This window comes from Umbelopsis ramanniana (assembly GCF_025399195.1).
Source record: "Umbelopsis ramanniana AG unplaced genomic scaffold K450scaffold_9, whole genome shotgun sequence".
Classification (NCBI taxonomy): Eukaryota; Fungi; Mucoromycota; class Umbelopsidomycetes; order Umbelopsidales; family Umbelopsidaceae; genus Umbelopsis; species Umbelopsis ramanniana.
In genome coordinates, this window is record NW_026252095.1 from 17,870 (window position 1) to 39,855 (window position 21,986).

The 21,986-nt window shown below is 41.8% G+C and overlaps 7 protein-coding genes and 1 non-coding gene across 8 annotated transcripts; 5 read left to right on the forward strand and 3 right to left on the reverse strand.

Moving 5' to 3' along the window:
* The first annotated feature begins 1,303 nt into the window (after positions 1–1,303).
* K450DRAFT_226994 (uncharacterized protein) lies at positions 1,304–2,665 on the forward strand. The gene is made up of 5 exons (XM_051586657.1): positions 1,304–1,734; positions 1,795–1,948; positions 2,016–2,209; positions 2,275–2,328; positions 2,404–2,665. The coding sequence occupies exons 1-5, from the start codon at positions 1,429–1,431 to the stop codon at positions 2,578–2,580; spliced, it is 885 nt and encodes a 294-aa protein (XP_051447402.1). The 5' UTR covers positions 1,304–1,428; the 3' UTR covers positions 2,581–2,665.
* Positions 2,614–3,682, forward strand: K450DRAFT_226998 (uncharacterized protein). Its single transcript, XM_051586658.1, has 2 exons — positions 2,614–3,092; positions 3,152–3,682. The coding sequence occupies exons 1-2, from the start codon at positions 2,750–2,752 to the stop codon at positions 3,613–3,615; spliced, it is 807 nt and encodes a 268-aa protein (XP_051447403.1). The 5' UTR covers positions 2,614–2,749; the 3' UTR covers positions 3,616–3,682.
* Positions 3,683–5,426: 1,744 nt separating this feature from the next.
* Positions 5,427–5,499, reverse strand: K450DRAFT_t23. The gene has a single exon. It is a non-coding gene; the product is annotated as a tRNA-Ala (tRNA).
* A 113-nt stretch (positions 5,500–5,612) lies between these two features.
* Positions 5,613–6,817, forward strand: K450DRAFT_297773 (uncharacterized protein; the record flags this gene model as incomplete). The annotated part of the gene is made up of 1 exon (XM_051593672.1): positions 5,613–6,817. One exon carries the CDS (start codon positions 5,613–5,615, stop codon positions 6,660–6,662), a length of 1,050 nt encoding a protein of 349 aa, XP_051447404.1. The 3' UTR covers positions 6,663–6,817.
* A 1,749-nt stretch (positions 6,818–8,566) lies between these two features.
* K450DRAFT_227002 (uncharacterized protein) lies at positions 8,567–15,831 on the forward strand. The gene is made up of 24 exons (XM_051586659.1): positions 8,567–8,842; positions 8,904–9,017; positions 9,078–9,413; positions 9,475–9,672; positions 9,736–10,001; positions 10,060–10,327; positions 10,399–11,259; positions 11,324–11,549; positions 11,616–11,735; positions 11,804–11,925; positions 11,993–12,223; positions 12,287–12,436; positions 12,497–12,604; positions 12,677–12,737; positions 12,797–12,891; positions 12,967–13,263; positions 13,328–13,566; positions 13,642–13,807; positions 13,875–14,257; positions 14,324–14,438; positions 14,505–15,105; positions 15,184–15,316; positions 15,387–15,536; positions 15,607–15,831. The coding sequence occupies exons 1-24, from the start codon at positions 8,615–8,617 to the stop codon at positions 15,623–15,625; spliced, it is 5,487 nt and encodes a 1,828-aa protein (XP_051447405.1). The 5' UTR covers positions 8,567–8,614; the 3' UTR covers positions 15,626–15,831.
* On the reverse strand, positions 15,707–16,424 carry K450DRAFT_227008 (uncharacterized protein). The gene is made up of 5 exons (XM_051586660.1): positions 16,328–16,424; positions 16,176–16,257; positions 16,018–16,100; positions 15,864–15,951; positions 15,707–15,794 (listed from the first exon to the last, which is right to left on the reverse strand). The coding sequence occupies exons 1-5, from the start codon at positions 16,385–16,387 to the stop codon at positions 15,742–15,744; spliced, it is 366 nt and encodes a 121-aa protein (XP_051447406.1). The 5' UTR covers positions 16,388–16,424; the 3' UTR covers positions 15,707–15,741.
* Positions 16,425–17,093: 669 nt separating this feature from the next.
* K450DRAFT_227013 (uncharacterized protein) lies at positions 17,094–19,690 on the forward strand. The gene is made up of 6 exons (XM_051586661.1): positions 17,094–17,366; positions 17,430–17,529; positions 17,596–17,852; positions 17,924–18,447; positions 18,528–19,088; positions 19,157–19,690. The coding sequence occupies exons 1-6, from the start codon at positions 17,109–17,111 to the stop codon at positions 19,500–19,502; spliced, it is 2,046 nt and encodes a 681-aa protein (XP_051447407.1). The 5' UTR covers positions 17,094–17,108; the 3' UTR covers positions 19,503–19,690.
* Position 19,691: 1 nt separating this feature from the next.
* On the reverse strand, positions 19,692–21,812 carry K450DRAFT_227018 (uncharacterized protein). Its single transcript, XM_051586662.1, has 4 exons — positions 21,278–21,812; positions 21,097–21,211; positions 20,874–21,011; positions 19,692–20,796 (listed from the first exon to the last, which is right to left on the reverse strand). Exons 1-4 carry the CDS (start codon positions 21,493–21,495, stop codon positions 19,834–19,836), a joined length of 1,434 nt encoding a protein of 477 aa, XP_051447408.1. The 5' UTR covers positions 21,496–21,812; the 3' UTR covers positions 19,692–19,833.
* Positions 21,813–21,986: the final 174 nt, after the last annotated feature.

The window sequence follows — 21,986 nt, forward strand, 5'->3', positions numbered from 1 at the left end:
TTTTGTATACGTGTTTTATTACGCTATTTGCGGAGCAAATAGCTGAGGTTTTGGATAATCAAGAGAAAAGTGGAACGAAAAGCTCAAGGACAACTAAACAGAGGTGGTTTGCAGCTAACTGCTGTGCATGCGGCCAATGCCATAGTATTAGCCATGGTGAAAAGGAATAGTTTTTTCAGACACTGGCATTGGGCTGTCAGGAATGTAATATCTATCCAAAAGGACGCCGTACTCATGAAAGTCTCTTATATCATCGCTACGCGCATAAGACGTTATTCGAAACTCCTCTATTTCTTCGAACCAGGAGGTAGTATAGCTGCAAGAACCAGATGGAACCTAAAACTTCCATCCCCTAGTTAGGCTAGTCTCGTAGTGAAGGTAAAAATTGTCTCACAGAAGATCTATCGGCATTGCTTTTTAACGTCTATATATACAAGCTAGCGCACTGCAAGATACTTGTCACTTGATAGATATCCTGCATATTGGAAGAACCGAATGCTATTATAAGTAGGAGGTTAGGACCGGATATGGATGTAGCTCAGTACCCCTCGGATGTCCAGCGCTCAATGTCTGGCATTGGGCATAGTCAATGTGTCAAGCGATAAAGAACAGATACTATACTTCACTTGATATAGCCAAACGCCCTGAGAGAAATGCTAAATTTGACAGACTCTGTCATAACAACGTATAATATGCTCCAGACAGTGAAAATGTTGTCCGCTAACGGGTTTGCGTATAATATCGGAAATATTTTTAAAAGTTCAATGGTTATGTTTATCCGTGATCTTTACCACCTGCCGGCAAACTATCAGGTTCCTCAGTAGTGTCCATTGATGATCAGCAACATACGTATATCAATCAATAGCTCCTTGACTACATAAAAAAAACCACTTGCCCCTCATTTTGCCAGTGAATTTTTGGGAATCTTTTTTTTTTTGGCTCTCTTTGAGGTCATGATTTTTTGGGGCGTTTTTCAGCAATTCTAAAATCTTTATATATTGATTAAACAAAATTAACACATGTTTTATTATAATTGAAATTAAATAATAAAATTAACTAGTTTTTACATTTATATTACAATTTAATAATTTATAAATAAAATACAGGTATTATGTTTTTATAAAATAAAACATTTATTTTATAAAATGATATAAAAATATATATTTTCTTTAAAAATAAATGTGTAATAGCAATTTGTACTACTAATAATTTATGGAATTATGTACATAAATTTATATATCACGTCATCGCCTAGATTAGCTTTAGCCAAAATGGCCCTGGGCGGCGGCTCCCTGTCCTACAGGTTCCTTACCGAAATTCCTACACGCCAAGAGAACCGCAATTCCGCAATCAACAGACGAATACTCGACGAACGAGCAGCAACATACAGTTTCGTTAACTACATTGGCTGATTGTGGCCCTTTCACCATGTCTGAAGTCAGACCTGGCGGCGATAGTTCTGACTCCATAGCTGAGATGACCAAACCACAGAATCTTCAAAATCCAGATTCGAATGCCGAAAGCTTACGACAATCATATGCGGATAAGCATTTGCTGAAGCAATTTGATGCTAATGCACGTATTTCGGATAATGAGCAAAGTATGAAGTCTCTTCGGCAGTATCCCATATACAACCCCGAGACAGTAAAAGATAGTGAAGCTGTTCAAAGTAGCACGGACGTGAATGCAGGATTTGCTGCGAAAGTGCATATTAGGCAGCTTTTTGTCGGAAACGTATGGCTTTTTTATAATGACATGCATCCTGGAAACGAGTTATTTATCTTCTTGATCTAGCTGCCCTTCCGAGTAAGATGGCAAGACCTCAAAGATATGTTTAAAAAGGCTGGAGAAGTCGTTCGTGCCGACGTTGCGATAGGCTTCGATAATAGATCGAAGGGTCATGGAACGGTGCTATTTGCGAGTGTTGAAGATGCTCGACAAGCTGCTGGTTAGTATCTTTCAGCATTAAGACTAAGCAACCACTACGCGCACTTATACCTGTGCGTCATATTTAGAGATGTTCCACAACTATACATGGCAAGGACGTATTCTAGAAGTACGAGAGGATCGTGGCTATATCGATAATGAAATTCGCAGCGTTAACTATGGAAATACAACACATGGCCATGGAAACAACCACACAAAAGCTACTCATTCCAACACTGTCTCAATGAACCCCCAATACTATAGTAATATGTATGCGAACCAGGTTAGTAACTCTGGCTTGCGTCGAGTTTGTGATTAATTGAACCACTCTCATTTCTGTTTGCTTAGAGTCGACTTCCACCCATAAACCTTCCGAATGGGAGACAGTTGTTCGTGGGAAATGTGAGTACGGCTGTCCTTTTATGACATTATCTATTACCAAAACACTAATCTTCGCCCAATGTCTATGTGTAACAGATTCCTTTTAACTGTCAATGGCAGGATTTGAAAGATTTGTTTCGTAACGCAGGAAATATTCTGAGGGCTGATATAGCGCAAGGTCAAGATGGGCGGAGTCGAGGTTTTGGTACTGTATTATATGCTACACCAGAAGATGCTAGGAATGCAGTTGGTAAGTTCAATATATTACTATGAAAAATGAGCTATACCTGATCTGAGCCATATCTCCACCAAAGCAATCTACGATGGCTACGAATATCAAGGAAGGAGACTACGAGTGTATTTCGACAAGTTCACTTCAACTGCGCCAGGATTACCTCAAGTGCAAGCCGTACCGAAGCTACGTACACGGTTACATGATCCAATGCGCTTGCATTCGCCTCCATTTTCATCGCGTATGTCTTATCCACCAATGCCTGTACCTCCAGTAGCAGGAATGCAGATGTACCAATCACCTCCGCATCCCAGCAATGTGCGACCGTATTTCCCGACATACACGGCCGTCAGCGAGATGATCATTCCTACGCACATGGCATTTGCTAATCCTACGATGCATGAGAGTCAGGGAATGATGGATTCGACCTTATATACCATGAATCCAATGGAGCAACCACAGCATTTTACTTCTATGCTCACTGACCCATCCATCCATTTTGTATCAGGCGCTACTGGTTTGTCTGATGGACCTTCGACTCTCGGGATGTTAGGTAATTTGCTTATATAAAGGCATTATAGTCTACCAGCACTCATTCATCTCTTTTCTCAGACACCGAAACTTCAGGATTTTCGTCTTACCATGGCGCTGCACATATGCATATGGATTCGGCGGCGTGGAACGACGATCAGCAACATTCTCTAATGTATAGACAGCATCCACATAGAACGCAACAAACAGAGTATTCTTGGCTTCAACCGCCAATGTCACACTCCTTTCAGCAGGAACCGTTCTTGCCAAACTCGCACACAGAGTATATAAGCAACCAAAAACAGCTTTATGGTAACTCTGCTCATGATGTTGAAACGATAAACGCCTTGACAGGATCCATGTCTGCATTACGATTTGAGGGTACAGCTGGACTGCCCCAAAACGATGCATATGATACTCCTACAGAAAATATTAGTGCAAAGGTCGCGGCTTCTGGAAGAGGCGGTATTGTAATAAGCGATACCGTTTGGGATCGTCAAGAAGTGCCTTGGGATACACCGTTAGCAGATTCATACAAATTGTAAGAGTTCGTTAATTTGTATTGCAATAAGCTCAAGCTGTCGTTTCTATTCAATTTGTTACATGATTACAATCTTCAATATCATTATAATGTATGTTACATTTACAAGGTTTAACTTTGACTGTCCATTTAAAGTGTTCATTTCACACAGCCGCATCTATATGTTGTTTTGCTTTTGTCCTCTGAGTCCCTGATCAGGATAAATAAAAGGATATTGCGGTGTGTCATAGTATCAGCTCTCATAGTTTATCTTTATCAGAAAGGCTGATACGAACTCATCGATGTACCTATGTAATGGACTTCCAACGCAAACCATGATTTTTGTTCTTATATAACTTGATGAAACACTAGTGCGTGCAAGCCGTTATAGAAGTTTGATATATAGAGATGCGACTTTCTAACGGCAAGAAAGTTCTAACAGTATACTAAGTTGTGCTACAATTTGAAATCTAAATGAATAAAAAAAAACCAGTCAAAGAAAATTGTACATTTACCTTCCTGAGTGCGCAACGTGACGGAAGAAGGTGTAGAACCCCAAACTCTATAATTATACCCGTTGGATGGTACAACATTACTCGAGAATTGTTTGCCTACAGAACCCGGAATACCGATGTACTTATTGCAAGATATTTTCCAGCATAGTCTCATGAAAGTCATACAGGTAAGTTGTGCTACACCTGAGAACGAAAGAATTGGTTACTAGGCAATAGAGCGCAAGTGGTTGAGCGCAAATGGAGACATGAATGAAGTGGATACCCGTTCTATTGGACTAAACGCTTCTTATTTTTTTAATTTTTTTTTGGTTTAACCACTAGTCTTCCTTTGTAATCAACATGAAATCCGATTTAAATTGCAAGATTTTTTTGTTAAATGCAGTGTATATCTACATGTTTAAATAGAGAATATGTTCAATGAAGGCGAGAACTTCGCGTTCGAGGGGTTAGAGTATCTCTTTCATGGACAGATCCTTTCTCGTTACATATGACGGAGCTAGAGTTGGATGTCAGAAAAAAGTATTGGAATAAGCCGCCATTTTCATTTATTCATACCATCAGGTATTATCCGAATTTAAATAGAGCGTACTGCTCCTCTGAAGTTTAAAATATCTTGAATTGCAAACCAAACATGTCGATCATGAGCCTATTTCTGGTTGTTAATTACGCCGAAAGAAATAGGCTGTTTTGAGCAAAGCTACCATATTGAAATCTAGTAGTCGATTGGCAAACAGCAGATCAGTGATATCTCAACCTATGGATGCAGTTTTCTATATTATTTGCATTACCCCATCGTCCCTCGCACAATTTTAAGGTATCATAGCATCTTTTGGTACCTTCACGGTAGTGTACCTATATTAATTTACTGTTGAAGTTTGGTTTGCCTTAAAGTAAGGCAGGTAATTTCAAGCAATGACCAACATCAAAGTAAAGAAAATACTTGGCTAAATTCAAACGTCGTGATGTGCTGCAAATAAATGATTGGGCGATTAGAGTCTTACCAAGCACTTCTCAAAGAAGCTGTCGATCGAAAAGTGATAAATGTAACTGCCCATCTAATGTTATTATTTTTCTGAGATACTGTAGATGCTCTCAACATGGCAACTTATTCCTATCTTGAAGGTGGAAAAAGTGATAATTTGGCCAAACTTGATATAAAAAGTAGGGTTTCAAACCTCACGAGAAGTTCACTCGTCTGCAGAATAATACAATAAGTCGTATAGTAATCTAAACGACACATAGGAAGCCATACACCTGGTGCTGAGATTTTATTCACAGCGACTTTTTCGGGTTGCAAAAATGTACAAAAAAAAATTTTAAGTGGAGAAGCCCGGCATCGATCCGGGTGCCTCTCGCATGCTAAGCGAGCGCTCTACCATTTGAGCTACATCCCCTTCTTATTTTTTGGGGTTCTTCAAAAAGATTACGTTTATGTATAATACTGGTCACTAGTGGTTCGATATTGTTTATTGCATTCTACTGTTACAATGTTTATACTTTATATCTCATGACTATCACTACTACTTTTTGTTCAACTCTTGCTGAATATCAACAGCTTGTTGATAGCATTGCTCTCGCGACCACTGGTGCTACTTCAGCCGCTGACCCGCTTGTATGTGCCGGCGGAAAACTGTATCCAAGCGTTTTCTCAGTCCAAGATTCGATTGACGGTGCTGGCGTTGAAACTTCCGGATGCGATGCTGACGCACATATACTCGCAAACAAGATCGCTGGTGCGTCAGGTGAATTCTCTGCTAACTATTCAAAACTGTTGTCATTAATTTTTTCGATTAGTGGCGATAGTGGGCTTGCAGTCAGGCATCTTACAATGTGCTTCAGTCTTGTTCCTGCTGCTGCGGACAGACATCTCGCATATAAGGTTGTTGCGCCTTTTTATTGGATTGAGCCAACTGGAGTCTTGCAAACACATGATGAATGTTTCCCTGCTATCAAGGCTGGCTTTGGACCTATCACTAAACCCGGACACACAATTGTCTTGCCAATGTTTGAGGATGTTTCCACTGTTGATCTTGGTGGCGGTCTGGCTGGTGTGTCGTGTACATGGCGGTCGGCACGTACTGCTGGTTTGCTCATCCATTTAAACGACCACAGGCTTGACAGTTTAGCCAATTTCATCTTGCGGCGTGCTGATGTTGAGCGTTTTGTTTTTGTTGGAGGCGGATCGCAAGGTGTAATGGAGCGAATGAAGGCTAATTCCGATCTTGCTTCATATCTATGGGGCCGTGGTCAGAGTTGTCTCCCTGCTCCTGGCGAGCTACTTTACACCGGTGTGGCCCTGTCGATGGTAGTAAAACTTGGTGTTTTCAACGACACGTTGTTTACATACAACAACACTCACACCCCAAACGCAGCTGAAATGCGTTCTGGTACTGTCGCTGTGTCGTGTACACGCGCTGTTCCTATGTCTGCTGCTGCTGTTTCATTATTCAGCAAACACATCAACCGTTCCCGCTCTGCTGCTGCGGCTGCATTATCTAATGCCCGTTATCGACCTGGAGGGATGAACCCAGCTGATTCTCTGTTTCGTTTGCTCTGAAAAATCATCCGACGCTTTTCCTCTAGCTGTCACCCATCACTGTTTTTGGACTCCTTGTCTTTGTCATATCTCTTGTTTTGGTCATCTAGCCGTACAGATCAAGTCGTTAAAATCCGACGCACAGACGTTGTTAAGAACTTGTCAGTGAAGTCGCTAACATCAGAGAGCAAAGTCGTTAAAAACTGGATAATTCTCTTTTCATCATGCAAGGATCCTCTATCCAGGCAACATAAATTTTGCTAATATTGTGGAATTTTGTATTACTTGCGAGATCATTTTTACCCAAATAAATGTATATCTGAAATTGATAGAAAGAAAATACGTAACGCTGCTCGCGCTCATGTTCAACAGAATGGAGTCCTGTACCGCAAATATGTAGTGATCAATTTGGACGCGAAGTCTTGCACAAAGGAAACATAGAAGAGGTCGTCTCTCAAGCCCACAGCAAAGGTAACATGGGGATCAACAATACTTGGAGAAGGTTGCGCCTTCATTATGATGGTTTTCAGTTATTCCAGACGTACGAAGACTTGTCCAGCTTGTCAGGCCAGAGTTAAACGTAAGCACAAGAGACAAGCTCCGTTGTCATGGATGCCCCATTTTACATGATTGGTTGTGACGCAGTCGGTCCCATATTCACTCCCGCAACGGGAAATCGGTACTTGTTGGTAGCCGTGGATCACCTTACAAGATGGCCGTGCGTTCAGGCGGTGTCGGACATCACAACCGCTATGTTTTTGTTTGAACAAGTCGTGACCAGCCATGGGAGTACCTTCCTTAATTTTGACAGACCAAGGCTCGACGTTCACTAGCTCGTATGTTACTTCCTTCTTACGCCGTTTAGAGTGTCGCCACCTCACCACGACCGCTTATCGTCCTCAGACTAATGGTCTGGTGGAACTTATGAACCAAACTGTAGTGCAGGCTCTCAGTAAGATTGTGCGCGACAAAGATGATAAGCAAAACTGGGACAAGTATTAACATAGGCTACATAAACGAGCGGGATCTACCTCATAATTATGAAATATAGAGAGAATAAATCTCAATATACTGTAGTTTAAACAACCTGTTAGATGAAGGGTTTAGCTAGACTTCGTATCAGTGACGCCCTACTGAAACTGTTGCAAGATTTGAAGTGCTCAAGTAACCCTGGATGTTTTTCATGAAGATTCATTTATTAATGCTTGTAAAATGTTGGTTTTTATAAATGGACTTTTACTGTGGCTATGTTCAAGGCATAATTTCAGGATTGAACTTTTCGGTGACATCCAACTTATTGTTATTTTACATTTAGCATATTTTGATCTATCTGCAGCCTCCATCTCTAATGTCAAAAATTTACTTAAAACACAATGATTATGGTATCACTCACTACGTCTTGTAATAATTCTCTAGAAAGTGTCCAGGTTAATTTGTCACCAGCGGCTGTGAGAATAGAGTATGTTGTATACTTCTTAATGTTAACGCCGGCTACCCATTTTTAAAAAATGATATAGTTGAGAAATAGTCATCAACATCTTGCAGCGAGAAGAAATTAATTTTTGATAATTTTGTTTTTTTGTGAATATGCGTTGATTAAGTACCAAGTTTCTGTGAGATAACTTGGCCCATTTACATGCTTAAATCAATCTTAAATTAATATTACTACGGTTTTTGCTAGCATTCATGTTATTCTTGGGCTTTCCCAGATGTAGGCGGTCAATAATTGACCAGGAAGAAGTTCGTTTTTATTTTTTAGCTTATATCTACGTAAAGTTCGCTGGAAAGCCATGGCTTCAGTACCAGGGCAATACCTTGTATGTGCCGGCAGCAATAAAACGCTCGACCGGCACACGTGACTTAGTGGCTTGGTATAGGCACCTTCATTGGAAGGTGCTCGGTCGCCAGTCACATCAAGCCACCTACTGACAACTTGCGCTGGTAATACCCATTAGCTTACTATACAGGTACAAATGTCGGATCCTTGGATCTTGACGCGAACGCTCGAAAAATGCGATACAGGAACTACTATGCAAGTTCAAGCCCTGGAGAGCATTATTGAAAAACTAAATATTGAAGATTGGCACTCGGCAACTGCACGGTTTATAGGATCAGTCGCAAGAGATCTTACGTTTGCTGGCAGGGGACCCCAAGATATAATTCAACATATCGCAAGTGTTTGTATAGCGATTGTACGAAAGGTATGAAGAAGGAACAAAGTGAATGATGCGTAACCTTTCTCTAACTAATTTGGAACGGTAGGCTCCCACTATCAGTTGGCTAGAGGTTTATAAGAATCTTGATTACGAAGGATTCTCTATTCAAAGCCAAGAAGGCTTAGTCGTTCTAGTACATTGCTGGAGAAGTACACAAAAGGTATACTACTGCGTGTACTTCTGCAATCCCCTTGATATAGAACTAACTTTTGCACTTCAGGAATCCTTCCCCATTCAAGTCTTCTTCAAAAAATGGCAAAATGTGCAAGGACAATTTAGTGTGCTGCGTGAAATCTTCAGCGCGCCATCATCGCTGTTAGTTCTTCTGGATGTAACGCAACGACAGGTTATTCGCACTGAAGATTTAGAGGTTCTCACCGAAAAGTCAAAATCATTCGCCTCTCATATCATGAACGAGCCATGCAACTCTTTAGATCTGTTACGCGGTTTAGTTGAATTGGTCGATACACACGCTGAAACTCACGCAAGTCTTATGCTTAATCATCTTGTGCAGAAGGAGCCGGAGCTTTTGTGCCTTGGACTCTGTTCCATTCAGGTATGATATCATGCTGGAAGGAATCTTTTTCTCTCGCATAATCTAAACAGTTTTTTCACAGCCACTTGAAAGCCCAAATATACAGAAACAACGCATGCGTCTTATAGATATGTTTTTGGATGGGCATGAAAATTCTGACCTGGTTGTGAGCTTGCTATGGCATCGTTCGCCTTCTACTCTTCTGGAATGCTTTCTAGACAGATACCGTCGTGACCCTTTGAGCGTATCTCAGATTTTAGATATCATACAAGAGTCAAAGGTAAGTAATGTAAAATTTCATATATATTCAAAAAAGAAGTAATTCTAATCAACTGTATCTTAGATATTATCTCAAGTTTTGAGAAGCAAGCCATACTTCTTCATCTTGGATCTAGCATCGTTGGCAGCTAGAAGGGATTTTCTTAATTTGGAGAAATGGATAGAGTCAAGTATCGATATTCATGGAGAAGGATTTGTTGGTGCATCGCTGGAATTTTGGAAGCACAAGCTCAACAATGAATTGGTCCGACGTAAAGACAAGACATCCGTTGTTTCTGTCGCCGTTTGCGCAGACGTTGTCAGGTCCTTTCTGAATGCGCTAAGCAAAAGGTAAGCGTACAGTTCGCGCGTTTTCGATTTCGAGCTAGTCACTGATTCTTTGATGTAGGGACTATGTCGCTTCCTTCGAACCACTTTTCGAACAAGTCAAATCGCTGTGTGCGCAGCTGTTCCCGAACGAGATGAACGCACCGGATATTACCAATGCTGAGGACTCATTATTCCCCCCCGAGATCGAAGAAGAAGTGAAGCAATATTTTGAGCGATTGTATAATGACGAAATAGCCGTTGAACGTATCGCTATGCTTCTCCAGCGATTCAAGGACTCTAAAATATCCAAAGAACAGCAAATCTTTGCCTGTATGGTACATACCTTGGTAAGATGATTTCAATAAGGTGATGTTTCCAGATGATGGTATCCAATTTTTTCTAACTTTCTTTCCATAAGTTGGACGAAGTGCGTTATTTCGGTAATTATCCAGAAAAGGAGCTATCGAGTACTGCTCGTTTATTTGGGCTATTGGTTCAACTACATCTTGTGTCGTATATTCCTTTGCGTGCCGCGCTCAAGCACGTTCTAGACTCTGTTCAGCAAGCACCAGATTCAAAGCTGTATGCTTTTGGTATAATTGCACTTTCACAATTCGTTTCTAGACTCCCGGAATGGCCGCAGTACGCCATACAGCTGTCGCAGGTGGAAAGCATTCGACTAACTCATCCGAAGCTGGCATTAAGCATCGAGAAAGCGTTGGATAATAGCAACAGTGGAAAATCCGAGACTTCGCCAAATGTTCTTCTGAATCGTGACGCCGGTGGTGCGAAATCCAGTTCTCCACTTCTTGAAAAAGGCGGAAGAGTAATGCAAAAGGAACTTGACCGTCAAGGCCTTTCACAAAGGGATATTATCAATATACCTTACGATGTTCCACCGCAGCACCTACAAGATAGGGTCTCTTTCATTATCAACAACATATCACAAGGAAATCTTGAGAACAAAACAAACGAGCTTCGTGAGGTGCTTACAGAATCCAACTTCAGATGGTTCAGCCAATATCTAGTTGTACGCCGTGTCAGCATAGAACCAAACTATCACCAGCTGTATATGCAACTCCTGGATTCGCTTAACAATCATCAGTTAAACGAATGTATACTCAATGAAACGCACGCAAATATCAATATTTTGCTCAAATCTGAGAAGACCGTGCAGCTCTCATCTGAGCGCGCACTTTTGAAGAATCTTGGATCTTGGCTTGGAGCTTTGACCCTTGCCAAGGATATTGCTATTCGACAGAAAGACATTTCATTCCAGGTGAGTTCAGCGACGATGTACACATACCCTCGTATACTTTGGCTCATGCGCAAGCAATCTTTAGGATCTATTGATAGACGGATACGATGGGGCACGTTTAGTGGTGGTCATTCCCTTTGTGTGCAAAGTTCTTGAGCAAACGCGCCACAGCAAAGTTTTCCGTCCACCAAACCCATGGTTAATGAACGTAATCAAACTACTATTGGAGCTCTATCTGCATGCGGATTTGAAGCTCAATCTGAAGTTCGAGATTGAGGTGATGCTTAATGCGCTCAAGCTTAACATCGAAGGTAACCGAAAAGGAAAACCTGAATTTGAAAAGAGCTTTCATTGAACTGACCCTGGATTGATCACAGATGTCGAGCCTAGCTCCATTCTTGAAAATAGATTTCCGAAGGAGCTGCCCTCAGGGTATGCTTCTCAAGCAGGTCAGCCACCTACAAAGGCAGATAGCCCAGTTACAGCGGGAGTCAGTGGTATGGACTAGGGGTTGCGTTGGCATTTTGCATTGAATTGTATATTGAGCTTCTTCTCTTCCGTTTAGGGGTTCTCGATCCGAACCGGCTTGCTCAGTATCTTTTCTTCAACCCAGCACTGACGGTTTTCGCTGGACAGAATACCATCAAGCTGACAATAGCAAGTATAGTCAGTGATGTACTGCGAGAGGTGAGACCGGTAAACCATTTGATATTTGTTTGCAACTTTGTACTTATTGCACTCTATGTTTCGTCAGATTGGTGAGCCCGTTATCGCTAGGTCGTCATCGGTGGCAGCTCTCTCTTCAAAGGAGTTACTATGCAAAGATTTTGCATCCGAGTCAGATGAAACTAGTCTACGTACGGCTGGTGATGCCATGGTAAAGAGCTTGGCAGGAAATCTCGCACTTGTTACGAGTAAGGAGCCTGTTCGAAACAGCTTACTGGAAAACGTTCATGCTGAACTATTGCATCATGGAATGCCTGCGGTAAAATTTTTGATTTTTTTTAGTTTTCATGCCACACTTCAAAAAACTAATAATGTCACACAGGCTGACGCTAAAGAGGTTGCCTTGATTTTTGTCTCGGATAATCTCGACACCGTATGTGCTTTCATAGAGAAAGCTTCTGTGGATAAAGCTTGTGAAGAATTGAATTTGGCCTTAGCACCATCATTTGCTATTCGACGGCAATACCGGGAGGTATGTTTATGCTACATGCTTCATTTCGAGATGTTTCAATGATACCTGACCGTCCAAAAGTCTATGACAAGCAAACCGTTTTACGATGCGAATGTATTAGGACGTTTGCCGTCATCAATTATGTTACCGGAAATACTTCAGCCTACCCGTGGCCTAAGTGCTGAACAGGTAATTTTTTTTTTCCATACACTTCTGACACATGTCAACGAGATATACCAGAGCTCTAATAGTTCGCAACAGCGGAAGGTATATAACTGGGTCACCAATGTTCCGGGAAAGAATAAGCAAGATTCAGAGCTGGGTAAGTCATTTAAAAATATATATTTAGCAAGTGGCTGCTATGTCTAATGTCCTTGCCAGCATATTCCGCACCAGCACGAGTACTACCAACTGATCAGAGCCCACCCAATGGTGGACTTCCACCCAACCGAAATCAAACCATGACGAAGTGCGAGGTAAATTCATGCGCCATCGTGTTATGAAAATTATAAATGTCAGTCATAAATTGACCCTGATGCTCTCTTAATCAGCAAATATTGTCAAAGGTTGCAGCATATGTGAGTCAGATTGAGGCACAACATCTCTCTGAAATTCCTCTCGGTCATGATATCACCCTATTTATTCGGCAAATGCCAGCTATTATCGCGAACACGTCTGATCCGGCCTCACTGGCTCTCAGTTTGTCCCAGAAGACCGTCAATGCGTTGTATTCGTCACAGTCTCAGCTACAAAGAGACTGCTATTCGTCACTTCTACATGTGCTTTGTCAAGCATTCCCGAAAATATTGAAAGAGCTTAATGGCTGGATAACCTACTCTAACGATGAGGTAAGGTTTCATTACTTTGAACCATTAGCTTTACTATTGCAATTGACCGAGTGTTTTCGATCAGCGTAAATACGATGCAATGGCAGTTCTTTCCCTTGTTCAAAATGGTATTGTCCCTCTGAAAGGCTTAGACGTGCAATTAGCACAACCTATAGAAAGTAATGATACCAATGCAATCAACTTTGGTGTCGCAATAATTCAACATGGCCTTTTGTGCGAGCAACCATTGTTCAACCTTCATGATTTCATCGTTACGACAGCATTATTCGATGATGCATCTCCGACTTCAGATGCTATAGCAAGGTAAATGATGTTACCACTTGACTGTACAACCTTGCCCTCTTCATATTTTTAATGACGGTAATTTCTTATCTATAGTGCGAAGGACGTAATCGGTGAACTGAAGAAGTTAATTCATGCTCCTTTGGCCAGCCTCACAACTCTTGAAGATGTGTGGAGCTACCACAGGCTGTTTGCGGAATGGATCAGACTGTTTGATCATCCTTTGGCTAGCGATAAAGTATATCAAGCTTTTATAGACAAGGTTCGGATCTCGTTCATGTATCTAAAAAAGTACTGTGATATACCACCGCTCACCTCGTCAACTTTAGATCAATCAAGATGTTTCACAAGATGGCAGAATTTTGTTCATTCGATTGGCTATCGAGTATGCTGTTCAACATTACATCTCATTCAGAGGCAACGCAGGACTTTCCAAGCAGTACGCTACATCACCAATCGATGCTTTTGCTAAACTTGTTGAGCAAATGATACTTCGCGAAACCGCTTCAAATGACGAAGACAATAATTCTGCCAAAGTCGTACTTGCAACTCAAATATTGTCAATCACAGTGCTTTGCATGGCACAACGACATGAGGTAGAGCAAGAGAAGTTCAGCCAAAAGCCATTCTTACGCATGCTGTCCGGTATTATGATGAATGTTTGCAAAATGAATGCTCCAGATATTGTACCGCAAATCCTTGTGGCATTAGGGTATGTGGAATTACAATTCGGCTGTAAGCTATCTTTATAGCGTATATTAACGTTCCTTGTTTGTAGCAACACTTTATATACTCTTCAGCCTTGCTATTTCCCAGGCTTTGCTTTTGGATGGCTTCAACTCGTCTCACACCGATCTTTTATGCCAAAGCTGTTGCATTTAGGAAAGAGCAAAGTAAGTTTAAAGACGTGTAACTGACAAAGCGGTGGTAATCGGCTTACTTACTATGTGATGTTTTAGGGATGGCCATTGTATCATAAGCTAGTATTGGCATTATTATCATTCTTTGGACCTATCCTTCAAAGTGGTCATCTGCAACGATCGGGCAGAACGTTCTACAGAGGCACGCTACGCACTCTTCTCGTCCTTTTGCATGATTTCCCGGAGTTCCTTTGCGCGTATTACTGGAGTATATGCGATGCCATACCAAGTACTTGCGTCCAACTGCGCAATCTAATTTTAAGTGCTTTCCCTCGTAACATGTATCTGCCCGACCCTTATTCCCTGAACCTAAAAATGGGTGACTTGTTCGAAAGCCAGCAGATTCCGGATATCCAATCTACGCAGCCCATGTTGACTAAGGCTGGTTTGATGGGTGCTATCGACGAGCTTGCACATAATGATGATGTGCATGCATTTTCAGAGTTGTTGCTGGCTGGAATTCAAAACGTGAACAATGCGGAGAATGATACGAAGACACTTCATTCTCGCTTCAATACGTCGGTTATCAACGCTGCCATCTTATACGTTGGTGCAACAGATGTTACAGAAAGCCGAGCTGTCCCTCAAAGTCACGCACATCAAATCTGCACACATTTACTATCGAGATTGGATGCGGAAGGCAAGTAATTTATAACGAACAGACACCATTCAAATTTTATCAATATGCTAACACACTTCGTCTCTTTTTCACCTGCAGGTTGCTACCTTTTACTAAATGCAGTAGCAAACCACATGCGCTATCCAAACCGACACACATATTTTTTCAGTTCCTTAATGCTTAGTCTGTTTGAAAGCACTGACGACAGTCAGGTTAAGGAGAGGATAACACGGTGAGTCTGAATTGACTGTAAGCGCCATGGAAATCAATCATGTAAACTGATGGTCCTACTTTTCTACCAGTGTTCTACTGGATAGACTTATCGTACACCGACCTCACCCTTGGGGTCTTCTTGTTACATTCATTGAGCTCATCAAAAGTGATAATTTCTGGAGTAATTCTTTCACCAAATGCTCTCCAGAAATAGAGAGGCTATTTCAAAGCGTGGCACGGTAAGTATTGGACGCGACCTGTTTATAGCCGGACTCATTTTAACTAAACCGAATCACCGTTTACCCTTAGGTCCATACAAAACAACTAAACTGCATAATCCTAGTCCTCCATTCACGAATAAACAGTGTAGTTGAAACAAAATAATGTCGCTTAGTATTCGCTTGACACCACAACGATTTTTATTGTAATTCTACAGTCAAGCGATTATTCGCCAAACAATCTTCGCACTCGCTTCAGCACGCTATCCTTCTCAGGATCTATATGAAAAAAATATGAAATTAGCATTGAAGAGCGTGTCGCGGTATTCTAACGAGGGTTAAACATACCATATGGGTGATCTTTGGATGGTATTTCTAGAACGGTGGGGAAGGCTTGATTGTGTCCATCAATCAGCTCGCGGATATCTTCTGCGACCTTGATAACAATGTGTTAAGTACTGAACTGTTATATAGTGACAATCAGATACTTTTGCAATCTTACGTGCTGGTTTATCAAAATAATAGCAATGTCTTTTCGACTTGTGAATTCTTGGAATGCTGTTTCGATGGTCGAAAGGGCGGTTTCTGATAGTTGAAAACCAAATCGTTATGCAAGGTCTCAAATGAAAATCTCTCAGTAAACATGTTTGCAGATCTTACTAGCATCTACGACAAGGAAGTTCTTCTTTTGTTGCTGATTGGTGTGGCCAATTCCGGCAAGAAGCAATCCGGTGACTGAATCCTAGCAAGTAATGGTCAGCCTTAAGTACCAGAAATTGTCATGAACAAGACAAAGATAATAATCAAGCTACCTCGTCACCTATGACAGCAATTAGGTTACGATCTTTTTGCAACGACGTGCCTCCTGACATGTCTGTTTGTGGTGAATATGAAAGAGCGCCTTGCTTGAATATGTGAAGCCAGCTTTGAGACTGTATAACAACTAGCCAATCAGAGGCCTTCGTCATGTGGTGAGATCACAGTTTTCACCAACACACATAGACTTTGCAAACACTTTTTAAATAATGTATGGCAATCGAGCACCAGCATTAACAAGTATGTAATAAGCTAAGCACTTATACTAATTAGTGAAAAGGAGATGTAATATCTATGGAATTGTGCTTGGTCGGACGAAAGATGGAGTTTAGTATATAGAGAACTTCGTATGGTAGCTTGTGAAGCGATTGCTGTATTAGCATTCCAACAAATGCTGTTTTGAACAATGTTTCCAAAAAGTAGCAATACGAAAAGAGCTACATTTCAAGCTTAATGTATGGGACGAGGCTGAGAAAACGCTAGTCTGCAGTACCCGTATTTGCTTTATGACATAACCCCCCCCAGTGCTATATCTGTGGCTCATTAGCAAACTTCCATTACAAAACCAATCAAGGCCTATATATCTGTATAACTTGAAGTATTACTGCCTTCTAAAATGTTGAGCTTGGTGTGCTGAAGGTAGCAGAACAGCACCTGGTGTTCCTGGCAGTACTCTCAAAAAGAAAACCACTGTCACATCACGTGAACTCAATACATTTTTGACTTTTTTTTTTTTTCAAGGCAATCAGCGTATTGAACCAAGTTAGATAGACAGATATGAGTGGTTTTGACGACGATTTCATTCATACCATTGACGAAGACGACAATGTCCAAGTTATCGAAGAGTTATCCGAAGAAGAAGTTGCTGTCACCACCAACAAGAAACGAAAGGTTTCGAAGAAGGCTGCAAAGAAGAATGCCACCAAGGAGGATATGGACAACTCATTCACTTTCAACATTGAAGGTGGAGGTGCTTACAAAAACAATACCATGGACTGGGATTTTGCAACAACTCGTGAAAAGCTGAAAGCTGAGGTATAGATCAGCTACAATGCATACTATGGTGTCTTCAATATGCTGACATCCCACTTCCTTTAGACATTGGTACCTCGTACAAACATCGATGACATTATTGCAAAGAAGCTCAAGGAAAAGAAGCAGCTGAAGAATGGAAAAAAGAGGAAGGCAATAGAAGCTGGTAAGTAGATTTCGACTGAATGGATTTAGTCGAGATAATCAATAACAATGCATTCATGCCATCCAGATGAAACTCAGGAGGTCGAAGCCGTCAACGGTGAAGGTGCAAACATTTCAGATAACGATGAAGATCTGGCAGTGGACGGGTTCGGAGGCGGTGTAGTCGAAGACGAAGAAGAGTCTGAGAATGACTCCCAAGACGACAGCGAGGCTGAGAGCTCAGAAAGCGAGAGTGAAGAAGAAAACCAAGGGGATCAGAATGATGAGTCGGATGATGAGGCCAATGGCGAAGATGATGAGGAAGTCAACCAGTTTGAAATAGAGGTATGACCAAGGATTTTGAAAGAATGTTTTTGAGTGGTAATGTCAATTAACCCTCTTCTTATTGTGAATAGCGAAAGAAAGCATACTTTGCTCCAGATTCAGATCAACCCGAAATGCTTTATGAATCTTTCTCGGCCATGAATCTGTCACGACCGATTCAAAAAGGTCTTGCGTCTGTCGGCTTTGTTGCACCAACTGCAATTCAGTGCAAAACTATACCCGTGGCTCTGCTTGGCAAGGATATTTGCGGTGGTGCCGTGACAGGTTCTGGTAAAACTGCAGCTTTCGTTGTCCCTATCTTGGAGCGACTCTTGTATCGCCCTCGTCAAACAGCTACAACACGTGTGCTCATTCTGTGCCCTACTCGTGAGTTGGCTGTCCAAGTCCACAGTGTTGCTGTTAAACTCGCCAGCTTTACAGACATACAGTTTTGTCTTTGCGTTGGTGGATTAAGCGTCAAGGGTCAAGAACTTGAGCTCAAGCAAAAGCCAGATGTCGTAGTCGCAACACCAGGTCGATTGATTGATCACGTTCGAAATTCTCCCAGTTTTACGTTGGAAAGTTGTGAAATTTTGGTTATGGATGAAGCTGACAGGTAAGATTTTTGGGTCTTTGTGTATAAGATGGATGTGAAAAGGGGACAAAAATAAGACTAACGAAAACGAATTTCTATAGAATGTTAGAAGATGGTTTCGCGGACGAACTTGGTGAAATTGTTAAATCTTGCCCCAAATCTCGACAGACTATGTTGTTTTCGGCCACTATGACTGACAATGTAGATCAGTTGATCCGCATGTCATTGCAGCGACCTGTGCGCCTCATGATAGATCCTTCCAATCAGGCTGCAGCGAAACTTACACAGGAATTCGTCCGAATTCGAGCCCATAAGGAAGCCGACAGACCTGCTGTACTTCTTGCTTTATGCAAAAAGACTTTCAAACGAAAGTGTATCGTTTTCTTCAGATCCAAAGCGGCAGCGCATCAAATGAAGATTGTGTTTGGACTATGCGGCTTAAGTGCTGCAGAACTTCACGGAAACCTTTCTCAAGAGCAACGTTTGGAAGCATTGGAGAAGTTCCGAGATGGCGAAGTTGACTATTTGCTTGCCACCGATCTTGCCTCACGTGGTCTGGATATCAAGGGTATAGAGGTGGTCATCAACTTTAATATGCCTCAACAGTTCGCTCAATATCTCCACAGAGTCGGAAGAACGGCAAGAGCTGGTCGTAATGGAAGGTAAGAAATTGCCATCATGGATATTCAATGGTTGCGTAGGCTCCATTTCTTATGCTGTTAATTTGCAGATCCGTTACTTTGATTGGTGAAGCTGATCGCAAACTGCTGAAGATGGCAGTAAAGTCATCAAACAAACAACAAGTAAAGCACCGGGTGGTTCCAGCAGAACTGATCTCCAAGTACAAGGCAAAGTTAGAAGCCATTACCGAGGAAGTCAAGGATGTTATGAAGCAAGAAAAGGAAGACAAGGTTATACGACAGACGGAGATGGAGTTGAAGAAGAGTGAGAACCTTTTGCAGCATGCAAATGAAATTTACTCACGACCAGCTCGAACATGGTTCCAATCGGACAAGGATAAGAAGAAATCCAAAGATGTTGGCATGCAAGCTTACAAGTCAATGTTTAAGAAATGAAACTTGCAAACCATATAGCATTTTCTTCATGTTTCATTTTATTACATATTGTATCCAGCCCGCAGCATTTCAATAACATAGAGTCTTTTAATCTTGTCCAAACATAAAGTCGGGAACAGTCTGGTAGTGTGGAACGGCTTATTTAGCTCCCTTAAATCTCAAAAAGTGTCATTGAATTTTCAAGCAGCGGTGCTATTGATATCGAGACTTTGATCACATAGATAAAAATGCTCTATGAAATGGACTGACCATTTTATTCAATTTTCGTTGTATTCCCAAGCTGATCTATTGGGCTCAATTCTATACTATACAAGGCCCTTCTAGGAACAATCTAATATCTGCAACTACCTACGTGACGCGGCATGGGGACAACGTCTCGTACACTCTCAAGACCAGTTATCCACAGCATATATCTCTCTAGGCCAAGGCCATAGCCACCGTGTGGTACAGAGCCATATCGTCGCAAATCAAGATACCACTTGTACTCTTCAACGTCCATTTCCGAGTCGATCATCTTCTGATGCAATATGTCGTATCGCTCTTCTCGCATGGATCCACCAATCAGTTCTCCTATAGACGGTATTAATAGGTCAAAGCAACCCACTGTTTGTTTTGAAGGATCTTGTACGTGGTCAGCGCGCATATAGAAAGGCTTTAGATGGGCTGGATAATTGGTGACAAATACTGGATGTTGACAATGCTGAGTGGCGAGGTATCTTTCATGCTCCGATTGCAAGCTGGAGCCCCACTTGACAGGAAACTCGAATTTAACTTTCCCAGCGTCATGAGCTCGTTGCAATACTTCGATGGCCTCCGTGTAGGTCATTCTCACAAACGGCTTAGTGACAGTCTTGTTTAGTCTTTCCAGCAAAGACTTATCTGTCCAGCGATTGAAAAACTCCAGATCTTCCTTCGAGTGCTCAAGCACGTATTTTGTAGCGGAAACCAAGCATTCTTCGGTGAAATCTAGTAGTTGGTCCAGACGGTCAATGAAGGCTAACTCCGCTTCCATCATCCAAAATTCTGCTAGATGGCGTGAAGTTTGGGATTCTTCGGCTCGAAACACTGGTCCCAACGTATATACTCTACCCATGGAGGACGCAAGAATCTCGGCATGCAGCTGTCCTGACACTGTCAGATAAACCGGTTTCTTAAAAAATTCAGACGGTGCCATTGCGCTCGATGACTGCTGAGTAGTGTAGGTGGATGCCGGCAGAATCTTGAACACTTCACCACCTCCTTCACAATCGTGCGACGTGATGATAGGCGTATGTACATTCGCGCAGTCTGCTTGCTGGTTTGAGAGAAGGGGGTGGGATGAATATGGGAGGTTGATGGTATGACATGGCGTGCTTGTAAAACAACATATACCTCGAAAAACCTTTGAAACCCAAGCACAGCAGAGTTTCTTAAGCGCAGAACGGCGGCACCGGTGTTTCCTCTTGACCGTAAGTGGCCGATTTCACGTAAATATTCCATGGTGTGTCGTTTCTTTTGCAAAGGGTAAGTCTATACAATATGGAGCAGAAAAGAGAATTGGCCCTGGGTAAGAATGTGAGAGCAAAGGCTGATACAAAACTTGTATGAGACTTACGGAATCACTCTCGCCCAGTACCTCCACTTGGTCAACTTTGAGTTCGTGCTGCTGCTCCTGACCGGGACTTGGTACCAACTGGCCGGTGAGTTTGACACTTGCACCCGTTGTCAAGCTATCATAAGGTGGTTGATTAGTACAACGATTCCTTCCCAGCATGTGAAAATTGGACCTGGTTTACCTCTTGGCTTGATCGCTGTTTAGAATTGCTTGAATGCCTTTCAAATTACTGCCGTCGTTGACATTGGCGAATGACACATTTTTCTGGCTTCGAACTGATCGGATCCAACCATTAATGGAGACAGTGGTTTCCCCAGGGACTTTCTCGTTCAAAATGGCCTTGATAGTCTTTGGCAGAGACTGTCGTGCAGTGTGTAGCCTACGAATGGCATTCAGCATGGTGGTATTTGTTCAGGCACAAAAGAAATTTTAGGTAGTGAGCGGGGTTGCTTGAAATTTGACTGTGCTTGCTCTGTTAAGCGCTCCTCTGCCAGCTGTATAACAAGTATTGAAGCAATGATATTTATTAAAATGTAATAGGGTGGATAGATTTATGGCAGACTACGGTTGTTATTCCAAACGATTACATGATCCTATTGCTACTTCTCCAGAAAATACAACTACCATATGAGGCCAAAGTGGTATCAAGCTATTGTGCATGAAAGTAGTAAGGTTCAATCAAAATGATGGCGACAGAGCTTTTCATAATGGCTAATAGCCAATTGTTTGACAGCTATGGAACGGCAAATTTTGCACTTTGGCCTTGAGTCACGCAATTGACAGCAAAATTTTTCCAAGGTTGACAAAAGTCCCCCCAGCTTATCTTTCCTTAAGGGGCAATCCGATCATCACCCATGAACATGAGATGAACGGCTCCTTCATAACAGCAC

What these genes read in the sequence shown, in the direction of transcription:
- K450DRAFT_227002 (XM_051586659.1), top strand. Translation starts at nt 8,615, where the DNA reads ATGTCGGATCCTTGGATCTTGACGCGAACGCTCGAAAAATGCGATACA. An exon ending in AGAAAGACATTTCATTCCAG is followed by an intron (nt 11,260 to 11,323) that starts GTGAGTTCAGCG and finishes AGCAATCTTTAG; the next exon opens with GATCTATTGATAGACGGATA. An exon ending in TAACCTACTCTAACGATGAG is followed by an intron (nt 13,264 to 13,327) that starts GTAAGGTTTCAT and finishes GTTTTCGATCAG; the next exon opens with CGTAAATACGATGCAATGGC.
- K450DRAFT_227008 (XM_051586660.1), bottom strand. Translation starts at nt 16,387, where the DNA reads ATGTCAGGAGGCACGTCGTTGCAAAAAGATCGTAACCTAATTGCTGTC. An exon ending in TTGCTGTCATAGGTGACGAG is followed by an intron (nt 16,258 to 16,327) that starts GTAGCTTGATTA and finishes ATTACTTGCTAG; the next exon opens with GATTCAGTCACCGGATTGCT. An exon ending in ATCCAAAGATCACCCATATG is followed by an intron (nt 15,795 to 15,863) that starts GTATGTTTAACC and finishes TTTTTCATATAG; the next exon opens with ATCCTGAGAAGGATAGCGTG.
- K450DRAFT_227018 (XM_051586662.1), bottom strand. Translation starts at nt 21,495, where the DNA reads ATGCTGAATGCCATTCGTAGGCTACACACTGCACGACAGTCTCTGCCA. An exon ending in TACTGGGCGAGAGTGATTCC is followed by an intron (nt 21,012 to 21,096) that starts GTAAGTCTCATA and finishes CATATTGTATAG; the next exon opens with ACTTACCCTTTGCAAAAGAA. An exon ending in GGTTTCAAAGGTTTTTCGAG is followed by an intron (nt 20,797 to 20,873) that starts GTATATGTTGTT and finishes CTCTCAAACCAG; the next exon opens with CAAGCAGACTGCGCGAATGT.
- K450DRAFT_227013 (XM_051586661.1), top strand. Translation starts at nt 17,109, where the DNA reads ATGAGTGGTTTTGACGACGATTTCATTCATACCATTGACGAAGACGAC. An exon ending in GTTATGGATGAAGCTGACAG is followed by an intron (nt 18,448 to 18,527) that starts GTAAGATTTTTG and finishes GAATTTCTATAG; the next exon opens with AATGTTAGAAGATGGTTTCG. An exon ending in AGAGCTGGTCGTAATGGAAG is followed by an intron (nt 19,089 to 19,156) that starts GTAAGAAATTGC and finishes GTTAATTTGCAG; the next exon opens with ATCCGTTACTTTGATTGGTG.
- K450DRAFT_226994 (XM_051586657.1), top strand. Translation starts at nt 1,429, where the DNA reads ATGTCTGAAGTCAGACCTGGCGGCGATAGTTCTGACTCCATAGCTGAG. An exon ending in GGCAGCTTTTTGTCGGAAAC is followed by an intron (nt 1,735 to 1,794) that starts GTATGGCTTTTT and finishes TTCTTGATCTAG; the next exon opens with CTGCCCTTCCGAGTAAGATG. An exon ending in GTAATATGTATGCGAACCAG is followed by an intron (nt 2,210 to 2,274) that starts GTTAGTAACTCT and finishes CTGTTTGCTTAG; the next exon opens with AGTCGACTTCCACCCATAAA.
- K450DRAFT_226998 (XM_051586658.1), top strand. Translation starts at nt 2,750, where the DNA reads ATGCGCTTGCATTCGCCTCCATTTTCATCGCGTATGTCTTATCCACCA. An exon ending in TTCGACTCTCGGGATGTTAG is followed by an intron (nt 3,093 to 3,151) that starts GTAATTTGCTTA and finishes CTCTTTTCTCAG; the next exon opens with ACACCGAAACTTCAGGATTT.